Here is a 15,475-nt window from a genome sequence, read left to right on the forward strand (position 1 = left end):
TTCAACTCCAGACTCTTATCTTCCCTGCAGTGGGCAACAACTGAAAACCCTGAATGTTTAAGACAACATGGCTGCTTTAAATCTGTCACACATGGGCAAATTTAAGGGATCAGCCAGATTTATATGGTTCTGTCATTTTCCAGCTGCTGTGGTTGTTTCAAACTCTGTGCTCTCAACTTTTAAGACTGTAAATTTCTATCTGAAGTTCAGCTCCCTCTTTCACTATGTAGCTTTGTTTTCTCATTGTTTTGTTATTTCTCTAATGTGAGTTTATGTTCCTCGGACTTTGTGGGAAATCACTGAGGCCTGACCTGGGGTGTGGCCTTTTAGAAAAGATTTCAGTTAGTTTCTACCAGGATCTTGGGACCACCAGCAACTTGTGTCTGCTTTAAATTGAATATTTGCCTTGCCTTTTGTACCCAGGCACTGGTATTAGTTTGGACCATAAATACAAGTGAATTCTGGGTTTATAAGTGTGCGTTGTTAGAGGGACTTTTTTCTGTAAACCAGAATTAAGACCAGGCAGAATCATCTCCTGGCTAAGGTTTTCTTTTGATCTGTGTTTGCAAGCTTGATCTTTAAAAATGCTTTCATTAAGTGTGTAACTTTTTGTGGGTCTTGAATTTATTCAGGATCTCTAATCCACATTGGATCTAAACCTTTGTTTTCTGTTCCCTGTACACAAGCAATTAAAACCAAGCTATGGGTCACTGGGATCAATAGAAGCCCACAGAAGAGCCGCTGACTTTTAAGTGCCGTCTTACCTTTACTATCACCTGTAAGGAATTTCCCTTGTTTTCTGGTAAAAATTTTATTACCCGTTTCTAGATATTTTGTGACAGAGGGGTTTTAGTGTAATTGTCCCATTGTGTGCTGGAAGTGTAAGCAAAATCCTAGTTATCAGTGTATTATCAGAGTACTTATGAGTTATTCAAGTGAAGAATATGTGCATGATTAAGGTAGTGAAATAAAACCTGACTACAATTTTATTCATGCAACATATTTCTAATTGAGAACCACTAAAGAAATCTATTCTTTCACTGACAGAATTAATGGAAATGAAGATTTTTGTTTGTTTGTTTCAATAGTTTTTGTTAGGCAATTGGCATTACTTGTAAACTATAGTTAAAAGGTATTTCTGAGATATTTGTATATCTTGTAATTAATTGTGACAGTGGTTTATCTGAATTTAGATGATGATAAATTTCAGAGTCATTCTCAATAAGGTTGAAGGAAAATTTACTAGTGTTATTGTTTGGCACTTAAGTTTTTTTGTATGTTCCTGTAAGAATCAATTCTAGTAATATATGTGAAAACTGATAGTCACATACCTTTTAGTTATTGCTGATAAAGGGTAAAAGGGTGAGAAAATTAATGAAATGTGTCCCATACCTTGGATGTACTGCAATCTATTAGAAAAGATAAGTGCAAAGGAGGTAATATAACACAATGTGGTTCTTGCTGTCCTAGATGTACTTAAGGAAGTCTGAGGAGAAAGGTTTTAGGGCAGTCTGAGGAAGGTTCATAAAAGATGATATTTGAGCCAGTTTTTGGAAGATGCAGATGACACCACCCTTATGGCAGAAAGCAAAGAGGAACTGAAGAGCCTTTTGATAAAAGTGAAAGAGGAGAGTGAAAAAGCTGGCTTAAAACTCAGCATTCAAAAAATGATGATCATGGCATCCAGTCCCATCCCTTCATTGCAAATAGATGGGGAAACAATGGAAACAGTGACTGACTGACTTTATTTTCTTGAGCTCCAGAATCTCTGCAGATGGTGACTGCAGCTATGAAATTAAAAGACTCTTGCTCCTTGGAAGAAAACTTATGACCAACCTAGACAGCATATTAAAAAGCAGAGACATTACTGTACAGACTAAGGTCCATCTAGTCAAAGTCATGGTTTTTACAGTAGTCATGAATGGATGTGAGAGTTGGACCATAAAGAAAGCTGAGTGCTGAAGAATTGATGCTTTTGAACTGTGGTGTTGGAGAAGACTCTTGAGAGTCCCTTGGACTGCCAGGAGATCCAACCAGTCAATCCTAAAGGAAATCAACCCTGAATATTCATTGGAAGGACTGATGCTGAAGCTGAAGCTCCAATACTTTGACCAATTGATGTGAAGAACTGACCCATAGGAAAAGACCCTGATGCTGGGAAAGACTGAATGCAGGAGAAGGGACAACAGAGAATGAGATGGTTGGATGGCATCACTGACTCAATGGACCTGAGTGTGAGCAAGCTCCAAGAGTTGGTGATGGACAAGGAAGCCTGGCGTGCTGCAGTCTATGGGATCACAAAGAGTTGGACACGACTGAGTGACTGAACTGAACTGAAGTAACAATTTTTCAGGGGGAAGAAAGAGAAAGACATTTCGGGCAAAGACTGTAGGATGTGCCAAGACAGGAGAGATATCAAAAAGTTGTGTAATTGGAGATTATGGATTCTGTGGGGAGGAGGCATGAGTTGGGTAGTGTTGGCCAATGATAGATGATAGTATGGGATATGTGAGGGGCACTTTATGCAGAGATTTTTTTTTTAACTCTGTAATAAGATATGGAAATGGATTCTCTGACTAATGGGGTGCTGTTAGTTTTAGAAGATTTCAGATATGTATTTCAGTGTGTCAGCTGGCAGAAAGACTGCAGAGAAGCAGAGAGAAGAAATATTGCAGATGGAAAGATGCGTGATAAGAGGTCAGTTACAATAAGTTTGGATGCATCAAATCATAAATGGCTTCTCTGTGAAAGAATAAATCATTTTAGGTGTTGTTATAAGAGAATGATGTGCATCTTTTATTCTTTTGCCATAAAAATTAGTGCTCTAGGGAATATAAGACATAAGCCCAACTTCTTGAAGTTTTGTGGCAAATATTAATGACAAAGAAGTAGTTGTCATTACTTGTAGTTCAAGACAATTTTATGTAGAACTAATGATACCGTTGTTTTAATCTCTTCTGTTATATATCAGATGTTCTCTTTTAGAAATATGTAACACTACAGGAAAGAAATAATAACCATCCTTTCAATTATTTAAAACATTCTTCACCTTTGTCATATAAAATCTTTGAGGCCAAGGAGGCTTCTTCATTAATGGGGCTACAGTCAAGGTGAAATGTTGTGTTTTTATTTATTTTTAAAGCATTTTTGGCCACAGCCCACGACACTGGATCTTGACCAAGCATCACACCCTTGCCTCTGCATTGGAAGATGAAGTCTTAACCACTGGACCACCAGGGAAGTCCCTTGTGTTTCTATTTAAAGTTGTCTGAGTAATCATTTACATGGTGTACTGACAATATGCATTTTTCTTTAAATATTACTCAAATAATTACTCATTTTGAGTAGGCAATTTGATTTTGAACATAAAACTGTAGAATTAAAGTATTACTAGAGACAAAATCCCTAATCCAGCATCCCCATTGAAATAGAGGAGGAATCTGAGGGGCCAGAATTGATTTGCCTAGATTACTCTGCTAGTTTTATATCAGAACTGATATTAAAAGTCAAGTGTCAGAACTTTTGATCCATTTTTTTTGTTTTACATTTTCCACGTCCACAAAAAATGGTCAGCAAGGACATTCTTTATGATTACTACTAGTAGTTTGAAATTTACAAGAATGATTTTTGATATTTTATTGTATTCTAGTTATTTGAAAATTAGTAAAATGCATAAGTTTATATAGCCATTATCTTTTAACTACAGTATTTGAAATGCAGAATGCAGAATACTCATTTTTCTCTCCACACAAATGGTTTTTCTTTACTAAAGGATTACTTACTGGTGATTTAGTATCATGTATTTGTGATTTAATATCACTTAATTTATCAGCGAATTTAAGTTTCTTTAATTTCTTGGTATTGTTATTTCTGTGTCCAACTTGATTAATTCTATTTTTAACAAAATTATATCATGAGGTTTAATAATAAGAGGATTTTTCTTGTGAAAGTAGTTATTTCAGAAATCTATCAGATTACATTAGCAACACTAAATTCTGAATGTTTTCAGAATATCCTTTAGCTAGGTATATTTTTTAAAATATATATTTTTTACAGCTGAAGATACTTCTGACCATAAGATCATTTAGATATAATACATATCAATAGATATACTTGGCCAATAATTATATAATGGGTACATAAAAAAGTTAAGGACTTTGCATAGTAATACTTGACTTCTGTGTGGTGTTGGCTAAATCTGAAAATTGGCTTGAACAGAAAGAAGCCAGTGAATTCTAACTAAGTCACCTTATGCCATCTACATTGGTGAAATTGTAAAATGCATGTTTAGATCCAGTTCATCAAAACTATAAGCATTATACATGGAGTTTTCCATTGAGAATAAATATTTCATTTTAGCCTGACATAAATCCAAGGGACCCTGGAAAAAAAAGATTAATGTAATTTCTCAGTCACTACATCATTAATATTTTATGTATAAATAGAAATTCATAAAATGAATTTAAGTAGCAAACTATGTACTATAACATTTATTTACTACCAATAAATTTGGACATTACGTAGTGAGGAGTTGAGATTAAAATGTTTACAACCAAGAGAATTAATTGAAATTGATAACTGTTGTCGATGGCTACTATTATTGTTGTTAAACTTGCAAGTTGGAATACTTGGGCTTGATCTTTTGCACACAGAAAAGTTCATAAAAACTACTTTTAATTGACTTTATAGTATTTCTTGGTAAATCGTGCAGTAGGTTGTTACAAAATTCATGTGAACTTTTATGTATACAAATGTCAGATCAAGTGCAGGTTTCATTAATTATATATATTTTAAACTTCCAACAATAAAAACAGAAGCCAAGAAATTAAATACAATAAAAAATGAAATATTTATTCATTTGGCTCAATAATGACATAGCTTACCATTCTTTTTAATAATAGCAATTCCCTGCATGCAGTTCATCAATACACTACAAGTAAATAGTTGTGTAAAAGGAATTAACATTACTCTTTTGGTTTGTGCAAAAACAAAAATTTGTATCATGTTAAGTAATTGCACAACTTTGCCACTATGTTCATGGCTAAAAGGGACAGAGCCCAAGTTATATCTCTGATAGCTTTAGTGCAGCAGGAATTAAAAAAATAAGACTAGTCTGCATAAGCAAATACTACAAAAGTTGAGTTAAAAAAAAAACCTTCCATGAATAAAGGGTTATATTGAGGCAACCATAGTTGGTAGAAAATGACCTAGGTTTGAATTTTTGACCAATGTATATCCTACTGGAATGATAGAAAAAATATTATAACAAAGAAATCCACAAAACCCTTGTCTAACTTTTATTTTAGGAAATTATCCATTGAAAAGTCTAATGGATTCAAAAGTTTGGAGTTGTGATTAAAAATAAAAAGCAAAAGCATAAAGTAAAATAAATTGCCATGTCATCAACTTGAAAATAATTATCTTATATATAAAATGCAGCAAATAAAATTGATCATATTTTTACATTATTTATATTTAAACAAGTTTTGGACAATTTTTAGCAAAATACGAAGTATATGTTTTGACAGTAGGCAGTATGCAGTGTGTTTCCTTGAATCTAGAGAGACACCGTATGACACTCAAATTGAATTAAAAATGGAAAAGGAAAAGTGCTTTTAAATAACCGCAAGCTATTCTGCTTGACATACTAGACATAGAGCAGGTTGAAATCACTGTACTACCACCATGTGACTTCTAACCAGGACTTGTGAAGAATGGATTATGTAAAATAGAGCAGCATAGGCAATTAACATGCATTAGTGATAGTCTTCAAACTATTTATGTTTAATGAATGGTGCAGGATACATCCCTGTTGGAAGCTTGCAAAAGACACATATACTGTGGTACATATTTGATTTAGTAGAAGTTGTTTATCAGGATATATATATATATATATATATGTATGTATATATATATATATATATATGCAAATATGCCCCCACAGGATAAAATAACTATTTACATAACAGAGGGTGTATTTAATTGACATAAAATGTCAGCTTTGCTGAGAGCAGAAGATGGCAAAGCAATACTGCAGCAGAAAGTGGAACAACTATTCTAAAGTGATGCTTTAGATATACTTTTCTAGAACAGATTTATTAGATTACTCTTTTTGGGAAAACATTTAACCAAAATTAAATATAGTGCTCTGGAACTTAGAATAAAATTTGCACTTGCTGAAACAGAATACTTTGCATAAAAATAATCCTTTAAAAATTAGAGGAGACTTTACAGGCACATAACTGTATAGATATAAACAAATGTAGACTAAAACACTTTCAAAATTAAAGCCGGCTAGAAAATGGAAGTACCTGATATTATTGTTAGAATTTTTTTCTGGTTTTGAGCAAGAATTTCATCTCTTGGGCAAAGCTCTTGTCTTATTTTCAAGAAACTTGTGGAGTAGGAACACAGGACTCTTATATTCTTTTTTCTCAACCTAAAACTCATTTACAAAAATAGTGACGTAGTATTATGAATAAACTATGAATTAGCGACCAGGGAAATCCACTAGAACAAAGTTTGTAAAAATATGGCAGATATGGAAGTTAAAAATAGAGTAGATGCAAGTACTGTACTAAAAGTGTTTGGTGTGGTTACAATGGATCACTTTGCACAACTATCCCTATGGTCTAGGTAGCCACTGAATTTCTCCTCAGCAGTGTCAGCTGGTAAAGAAAACAGTAACCTCTTGTCAGTGTTGATACCCTGACTCACAGAGTTGTAGTGACAGAGAGGTCACTGTCTTGTTATAGGCACTGACCATGAGTATTTGTTAAAACAGTCAGTTTGGCATAGACCTCCTCTGGGAGTTCAGTTGACACATTAAACTTTACCTTCTTAGGCTGTAAACAATTGATCACAAAGATAATTCTGTTTCTTTTTTTACTTTTGATTTTCCCTGACCGCTTTCCCTTTGCTTTCTTTTTCTGGTTTGTCCTTCTCAAATTTTTCTTTGTCTGGCTTTGTTACACTATCATAGGAAGGAGGAGAGGTGGTAGAGGAACTTCCATCTGTTTTTTCTGGGGTGGAGTTCCCATTTAATTTGTCAATAATCATGTCATCTTTTATAGGTAAGTCAATCCTCCCTTTGATTGCCTCTTTGTTATACTCATTTACTACCTTCTTTAACCTTTGCTTTAAAAGATAACACCTGAAATTACGCTGAATGATAGCAGCAGACACCTCCTCTTGTTTGCGTTTCAGAGTGGTTGTAATGGGCTCATAGGAGACTTTGGAGGGGTTTGATGCCATGAACCGATCTTCCATCTGAATTCGAAGGGCATCCATCTCTCCACTCTCACCCAAAACACGCTTTGTAAAGGCAAACAAGATGTCAAGGCAGTGGATCCTGTCCCCACTGACCATGGGCAGGTCCATGGCAATGAGCTGGACTTTGTTCGGTTTTGCTATGAGAAGAGGAGGATCCAGGGCAGCTGCAAAATCAGAGAGCTTGGAGAACTCTATGAACTGGGTGGCGTCGGGATCAAACTTCTCCCAAACCTCGTAGAACATCTCAAAGTCGTCCTCACTCAGGGGCTCTGCGCTTTCTTCAGTAGCAACACTGAAGTTCTCCAGGATGACAGCAATGTACATGTTCACCACGACCAGAAATGATATGATGATGTAACTGACGAAGAAGAAAATCCCAACAGACGGGTTTCCACAGTCTCCCTTAACTGAGCTGCCAGGGTGAATTGTGTCAGGGTCACAGTCTGGAGGTGCACTGTTGAGGATAGGTGCTAGCAATCCATCCCAGCCAGCAGAGGTGGTAATCTGGAACAGGCAGATCATGCTGTTGCCGAAGGTCTCAAAGTTGAACATATCGTCAATTCCAGCTTCCTTTTTAACATAGGCGAAGTTGGACATTCCGAAGATGGCATAGATGAACATGACCAGGAAGAGCAGGAGGCCAATGTTAAACAGCGCAGGAAGGGACATCATCAAAGCAAAGAGCAGCGTGCGGATCCCCTTGGCCCCTTTGATCAGACGCAGGATTCGGCCAATCCTGGCAAGACGGATCACTCGGAACAAGGTGGGGGACACAAAATATTTCTCTATCAGCTCAGCCAGAAACATACCTATGGAAAAATACAGAAAACCGCTAAACAGTGATTATTTTAGGCTTATATGAATGCTTTTTCTTTGCGAGGTTATTGAAAACAATAAATTTGTTTATTGAAATAAACAAAACTCATAAATTTGTTATGAGTATAAATCTTTACTATTTGGATCCACTTCCTAATATTACCAATGAAAGATTATAGAATTTTATTTAGTAATTCTATAATGTCATAAACCAATATGGACTCTTGCAAAATCCTATAAATTAAATAATCTCACATACTCATATGGCATTTTAAGATTACATACTCCCAATTACTATGAATAGTTATATATGAAATGTTTCAGCAGCAAACAAAGACTATTTCTGAAATCTTCCAATATATTGCTTTCTTTTTGAATACTGTCATTTTTCAATTAGTGGAAAATGACCAAGAGTGTCGAACTTTAGATCTGTACACATAATGATTCTCAGATCTAATTTCCATGTTACACAGGTGGTAGGCTGTGGGGGATTTTTTCAACAACTATACTTCTCTGTAAATAAACCATTCTTACCTACGATGGAAAGAATCACTACCACAAAATCAAAGATGTTCCAACCTATGGTGAAGTAGTAGTATCTGAGGGAGATCAATTTCAGCACAAATTCTCCAGTGAACAGGATGATGAACACAAGGTTGATTCGGGACAAAACTAGAGTCATGTATTTGCTCTGGTCATCAGTTTCTACCATCATAGTGACCATATTGAGACAGATAAGGATCATGATACTGATATCAAAAACTTGTCTGGTGACAAAATCAAAGACCATTCCTTGGAATTTGTTCTACAAAGAGAGAGAAAACGAGGTTAATAGGCATATTTCATAAATAATGATCCACAAATTTGCAGATGAAGTCCTTCTGTATATGGCCCATGGGATGTGTACCCTTCTCACACTACTTGAAACAAATCTGTTAAAAAAAAGAGAAGGAAATGGAAAATGTCATATGACAAAAGCAAAGCATAATTGTTTTATTTAGATTCTATGGGAAGACAAAGCTGAATGACACAAATTGGTGGCAACTAGCTGATAATGTGCATGGGCTTTGCTTGACTTTAATAACTGGTAATTTTTACAAAAAATATAACAACGCACAATGAAGATTTACAAAGTAGGTTAATGTAGACAGACTTTTAGATGGATGAATATGCCAGCTGATTTATCAACACTTTAGGAATTTTGAATTTTGTTTTACTTCTGTCTGTCCATGACTCAAAATATCAGTCATTTTTTATTTAATTCTGCTTCTTCTAACAATAATACTTAAATGGCATTCAGTAAAGTAGGTTTATTTCCTTTTGTGTATCCTGTCCTACTTTCTTCCTCCCCTCCCTTCCCTCCAGCCCCTACCCCGCCACCCCAGCCCAGACTGCACCCTCTTAAAAATTACGCAAAGTGAAGTCATTTATAAGATTCATGAGACTTTGTCAAGTCCTAGTTCAGCAATTATAGGCTTTGTGACTTTGGGTACAATATATACCTTCCTTGGGTCTTAGTTTCCTTGTTCCTTACCCATCTAAGAGGATAGATAATTTAGAATACAATTCTGTGGACATAATACACCATCTTTTTGTCTTTTCACTATAATGAAGCTCTACAGGGTATATGTTCTGGATAAATCATTTGTGTGTGTGTGTGTGTGTGTGTTGAAACCAACTATTTTGATGACACCTTTTCCTTTCTAAGTAGGTGAAGAATTGTTTTCTGTTATAACAATGGAGAGAACAAATGGCACAGAGGGAGGCCATGGCTGTTGAATGGGAGGTTTTAAGTTCGTCTGCTTAAAAGGATAAGAGGGGGGCCATGTAACAGATCAGAGAAGGAGAAACTGGGTGCACTGTTGGCAGCTGGAGCACGAGCTTGCTTTGGGAGCAGTTACTGGGAACTCTGACTTGGAACTTTTCAACTGACAAATAAAGAACATTGCCTCATTTTTAAGAACATAGTAATTCTTAGAGTGTAGTAATTACAAATTGTGTTATACAATATGTACTTTACAATTAGATCATAGTATATATATTGGTGATATCACCTAATATGTTCTGAACCAGCACTGCCCAGTTTCATCATATGGAAATAGGGCTTTGGAATGTTCAAGGAGATGAGTAATTCTTACTGCAGGCCGAGGTATGGGTTTCTGAGGTTTCTTAGACCCAAGTTTCTTCATTGCATTGTAGTATTTTTTCTGTTCCTCTGTCATAAAGATGTCTTGACCTCCAAAGTAAAGACATAGTAGGAAACTGGTTACAATCCAGCCTGTATTACAGCAATACTTTTACAAAAATATTTCTGAGTCTTTCCTTTAATCCTTCTTTTCAATTTTTAAATGGATCTTACCCTACTTCATATAGATTTATCCTGTGAAATTCTGAGTACCTTAACATTATGTAAAACCCATAATCTCATAAAACTGTGATTAGTACAGGATTCTAATTTGATAATATTATGTTTAGAAGGAGGCTCAGGGGTCTCAAATATATTTTCATTAAAGAAAAAAATCTTAGTCCATTTCAGTGTTGACGGCTTTATTTTTTTTATTCAACACTTTTTGAGCACTTGCTGTAAGACAATGTATTCAGTATCAGAATTATGTAGATCTGTATCTATATGCATCTATATGTAAACAAATAAAACAACCCATCACTGCAGAGGTAGCAATAAACTCCAGGATTCAGAAACAGGCTTTATGTAGGGGAGCGGTTCAGATGTTAAAGAATCTGCCCGCAATGCAGGAGACCCAGGTTCAAGCCCTGGGTTGGAAAGATTCCCCTGGAGAAGAGAATGGCTGCCCACCCCAGCATTCTTGGCTGGGAGATCCCATGGACAGAGGAGCCTGGCGGACTACAGTCCATAGCATTGCAAAGAATAGAACATGGCTGAGCAACTAACACCCTTAAGCTAGACTTTAGAGGATGATTAAGGGTTTGCTAGACAAAGCATTTTAGGAGGAAAAAAAATATCCTGTGTAAAGTGACGGAAAAGAGCATACCTTGTTCAGAAAAGGGCAGAAAATCCATGTAGCTGTGTGTGTAGCAAGTGATAGTGTTAATGGTGGGTGGGTGGTTACTGAGGAAGAGGGAAGTGAATATAGAAAGTGTGTGGGAGGAGATGAAGCTGGAAGACTGGGTGGAGATAATTCCTGAAAGGCTCTGCAAGTAAGGGTAAAGCATTCAGGTCCACTGGATGTTTTGAGGCAATATGGTCATATTTCTAAGTCAGAATGACACTATAGCAGATCTGCAGAGGATGAACCTGGAGAGGAGCCACCAGTTAGAGGGTGGAATCCTCTGCGGTTGAACTCACCACATAGTGAATGGAAAAGAGTATAAAAATGACCTAAGTCGGTCATGACTGTGAGTGTCCTGGTTATTGGGATGTAAAAAAAAAAAAGCAATCTCAGAATGGGGAAAGGTGAGAACTGAGGAATACTTATCTTTTTTTTCTGTTGGTTGAAGTTATCTATGATGACACCAATGAACAGATTCAGAGTGAAGAATGACCCAAAGATGATAAAGATGACAAAGTATAAGTACATATACAGATTTTCTTCATATACAGGCTGAAGTTTAACCTAAATAATATTGAAAATATTAAATAACATTTAAAAACACAATAAATACTTGGGCTAAATTAAAAATTTGGTGAGTTTTGTTACTTTCTGTAGAGCTATTTTTTGCCTTGACCTGAGATATTGTTCTGCAAAAGCTGTTCTTTTTTTAAATTAGTATGACCTAGTATAATCTGCCTGCAACGCAGGAGACCCAGGTTCCATCTCTGTGTCAGGAAGATTTCCTGGAGAAGGGAATGGCTACCCACTCCATTATTCTTGCCTGGAGAATTCCAAGGAATGAGGAGTCTGGTGGGCTCTAGTCCATGGAGTTGCAAAGAGTCAGACATGATTGAGTGACAAACACTACTAGTATATTGAAAGTTTGTAATTTTTATGATTGTTCTTAAATCTGTTTTCCCATTGGGGCTTACCTGTACATATTCTTTAGAGTAAATAACAGTGGTATAAACGAGGCAAACATTTTGAACCTACTGTTTGTCTTACTATAATTTTTTTTTTTTTTGCAGTTTTTTCAACTTGGGTTTGGAGTTGAAACCCAAGATAACTCCTTATCTTGGAGTTAAGGCTTTAATAACAGAACATCGACTTCTAAGAGGAAAATTCAGCATAAACAGATGTGTGCTGAGGAACTATTTTTATTCCTATTTTCTAAATTGAGTTTTCCTGAAACTTGCTTACTTTTATCATGATATTTTTGGAAGCTGCTTCACAGACTCTGATTTATCATACTCTCCAGGGATGGAGGAGACTAGTTCCTTCCTGCCTGAGCAGTTTTCCCAACCTTAAGAGTCTCATTTACTGGACTGACCTGACTGACCTGTTATTAAATGTATAATAGACATATATGAACCAAAGTATCATTTACATGGAAGTGAATTGGCTTAAAAAGAGAATCTCTACATGCAGTTGTAAATGTTCTGATGGCTTCTAATATAATATTCTGGGCCTTTCAGTTAAATTATCACAAATGTTCACTATGGAAAAATCTAGTAACTATAAATAGTTATTTGAGAGATACTTACATCTCGTGAATCAACAGCTGCATACATAATGTCCATCCAGCCTTTAAATGTGGCCTGTTAAACAACATATATTTGAATTCTGCATAAAAACCTAATCCAACAGTATGCATTTTACCATATGAAAATATGATAGCTATTACAAATAATTTTTTTATAATATTTTGAAATACTCTACAAAGAGGCTTGAATTCTCTACAGTTGAAATTTCAATGAAACTGAAATAGAATAGGATTTTATTTCAAACTGGAACTTGTTTTGTCTTGGAAGGTATTCTGTTTTTTTCTGTGCTAACATTTAACTAGATGAATCTCAATCTCAAATCACTTTCAGAAGCTAAGCTCTATCATTCAAACCTCTGGTGTGTTTAAGCACTCAACTGTTTTGATTAATTTCTTGATTAGTTAATATATTGTCAATTATGTCAAAATAATTAAATATTACACATTTTAAAATCCACACCAAAAGATTTGCATTTCCACACCTAATAGCTCTATACCCTGAAGATGTTGATACAATTAATTATCTGGCTAATAGTCTATACATTTAATTAATTACTACTATATATATTATTATTTTAATATACAAAATTGCTTCTTTGGCAATTATTGGTACAGAAAACTAAAAGTGGTACTAACACATTAACAATAATAGAATAAGAAAAAACAGGAAGCAGAAATATAAAATCATATTAAAACATACTCACAACTGAACACTGGGGAAAATACATTAAAATCACTGCAAAATATCTTCTTTACAGTCAAGCCAAGCTAATAGTACAGCTGTTAGAGTACAGCTGTTAGAGCACAGCTGTTATCATCAACTACTTTTGTGCTGTCAGATATTAATCACTCAAAGAACATCAGAGAAATGATTTACTTGAAATCTTTTTCAAAACTCATACAGTAGGTACTTACCACTTGAAGCAGTGCAAGATAGCCAGCGCCAACATTATCAAAATTTACTTTCACATTTTTCCACCGAGCTTTCTTGCCAAGAGCCTGACAGTCACTCAAATTGTTAACTTCACTAACATCAAACATGCTACCCGTTGTAGTGTTTACACAGTGGTAGAACTTGCCAGCAAACAAATTCACACCCATAATGCTAAAGATCAGCCAGAAGATGAGACAAACCAACAGCACATTCATGATAGAGGGAATTGCTCCAACAAGAGCATTCACAACGACCTAGAAGAGGAGATAAGGATAAGGCAGCTTACAAATTGTTAAAATGAAAACCATTTCTTCCATTATATAGTTAACATAAAATGGGTGTTTAATGAGTTAAATAAAAATCTGGGTAGACAAGTTGTTTCTTCCAATATTTTCTAGAACATATTCAGTAAGGGAAAACAGACAGTGACACAACTAAGAAGCTAAAGGATTTAAGGAAAGCAAAATATTCCAAAGTATGAAAAGAAATAAACAAAAACCTGATAGAGTAAGATGGAGTCAGAAAATTTTTGTATGCTAGGGAAAAACAGAAAAAAAAATGTATTAAATACCAACAGAAGAAGTAATCATCATTCAGCAATTCATTTTAATTTTCAAAGGTATTAATGAATAATTGGTGGTTTGAAAACATGGTTAAACAAACCCACTACAAAGAAACAAAGTAATGATAATGCTTTAAATCTGTGTCCCCAGATCAAGCTAACTTTTGATGATGATGAAGAATAGTATTAGGAATTTACAAGGTCATTTTTTCCCCTACTGATAATTCCTAATTTTTAAAAAAGTGAATTAAGATGGGAAATAAGATGGAATTTATCTCTGGACATAAAAGCACTGAACGTATTCCCATTATTATTGTTCCAAATCTCTTAATGGTTTACTTCAGGGCACTCATTACTTTACCAACCCAGGCCAACCTATTTGTTGAAGGAGAAGTTCCATCACCTTTCCTCTAATTGAATTCAGAAGAGATTAATATGTATTTTCAGATCTCTAGCAGTTTGTATGTTTTCTTATCTAATTAATCTGTTTTATCTAGTTAATTAATATTGTGACTATTTTGTTAAGCACTTATAAGTGAAACTATTATTTTTAAATACTGAAACATTATTTTAGAAATCAACACCAAAGAATTTTAAATTAATATCAAAACTTGAAATCCAAAATTGTAAAAACTTCATATACTAGTTGAATCTTATTTCTTATAGAAATTGTCATGTATATTATACCAAAACCAGGTTTTTTTGCTCTAAAATTTGTGTAATATGACCTCCCATAAATTTTCTTATCATCAAGTAAGTGCATGATACATTTTACCATATTTTATACCTAGAATATTAATTCTGTCATATTATGAGAATTAAAAATGTTAATGTAGAATAGTTTTCAGATTAGAGCAAATTTGGAAATTTTTAATTTTGTTCAGTTGCTGTCTGCCCTCAAAAATGAATTATTGATATGGAACCATGCAATTAGATGAAGGCTTAAATAATGTCAGTAATACTAAAAGATTGGTATGGAAAAAACTTGAAATTACATAATTTTAAAAAAATTTTATCTTGTGTGTTTATTTATCAAGTAACAATGAAGTAAAATTATAATGTAACACTAAGCATTTCCTTGCTTACGGCACATCTGGAGAGTGGTTTCATTCTTCCTGGTGAGTGAATCTCAAAGTCAAGGCTGAAGTGTTTTTAGTGCTTCAACAAACCACCTCCTAACATAAAAGCCCTATGGCCTAGAAGAAATTCAATATCCATGTGCATTTGCAAGCTGGATTAAACAAAGCTGGCCTTAGTGCTAACTAGTATTTTGAGGG

General features: G+C 34.8%; 1 protein-coding gene across 1 annotated transcript in view; it reads right to left on the bottom strand.

Annotated features, from left to right (window-relative positions):
• Window positions 1-4,825: 4,825 nt before the first annotated feature.
• Window positions 4,826-15,475, bottom strand: part of SCN3A (sodium voltage-gated channel alpha subunit 3) — an 87,641-nt gene continuing 76,991 nt past the window's right edge. Inside the window, exons 21-26 of the mRNA XM_040229262.1 lie at window positions 13,618-13,890; window positions 12,704-12,757; window positions 11,544-11,681; window positions 10,227-10,331; window positions 8,623-8,893; window positions 4,826-8,081 (exon numbers count right to left, since the gene is read on the bottom strand). Of these exons, the coding sequence (XP_040085196.1) occupies window positions 6,886-8,081; window positions 8,623-8,893; window positions 10,227-10,331; window positions 11,544-11,681; window positions 12,704-12,757; window positions 13,618-13,890 (2,037 nt within the window). The 3' untranslated portion in view covers window positions 4,826-6,885. The remainder of the gene's footprint in view (window positions 8,082-8,622; window positions 8,894-10,226; window positions 10,332-11,543; window positions 11,682-12,703; window positions 12,758-13,617; window positions 13,891-15,475) is intronic.

This window comes from Oryx dammah, unplaced genomic scaffold (genome assembly GCF_014754425.2).
Source record: "Oryx dammah isolate SB20612 unplaced genomic scaffold, SCBI_Odam_1.1 HiC_scaffold_27, whole genome shotgun sequence".
Taxonomy (NCBI): Eukaryota; Metazoa; Chordata; class Mammalia; order Artiodactyla; family Bovidae; genus Oryx; species Oryx dammah.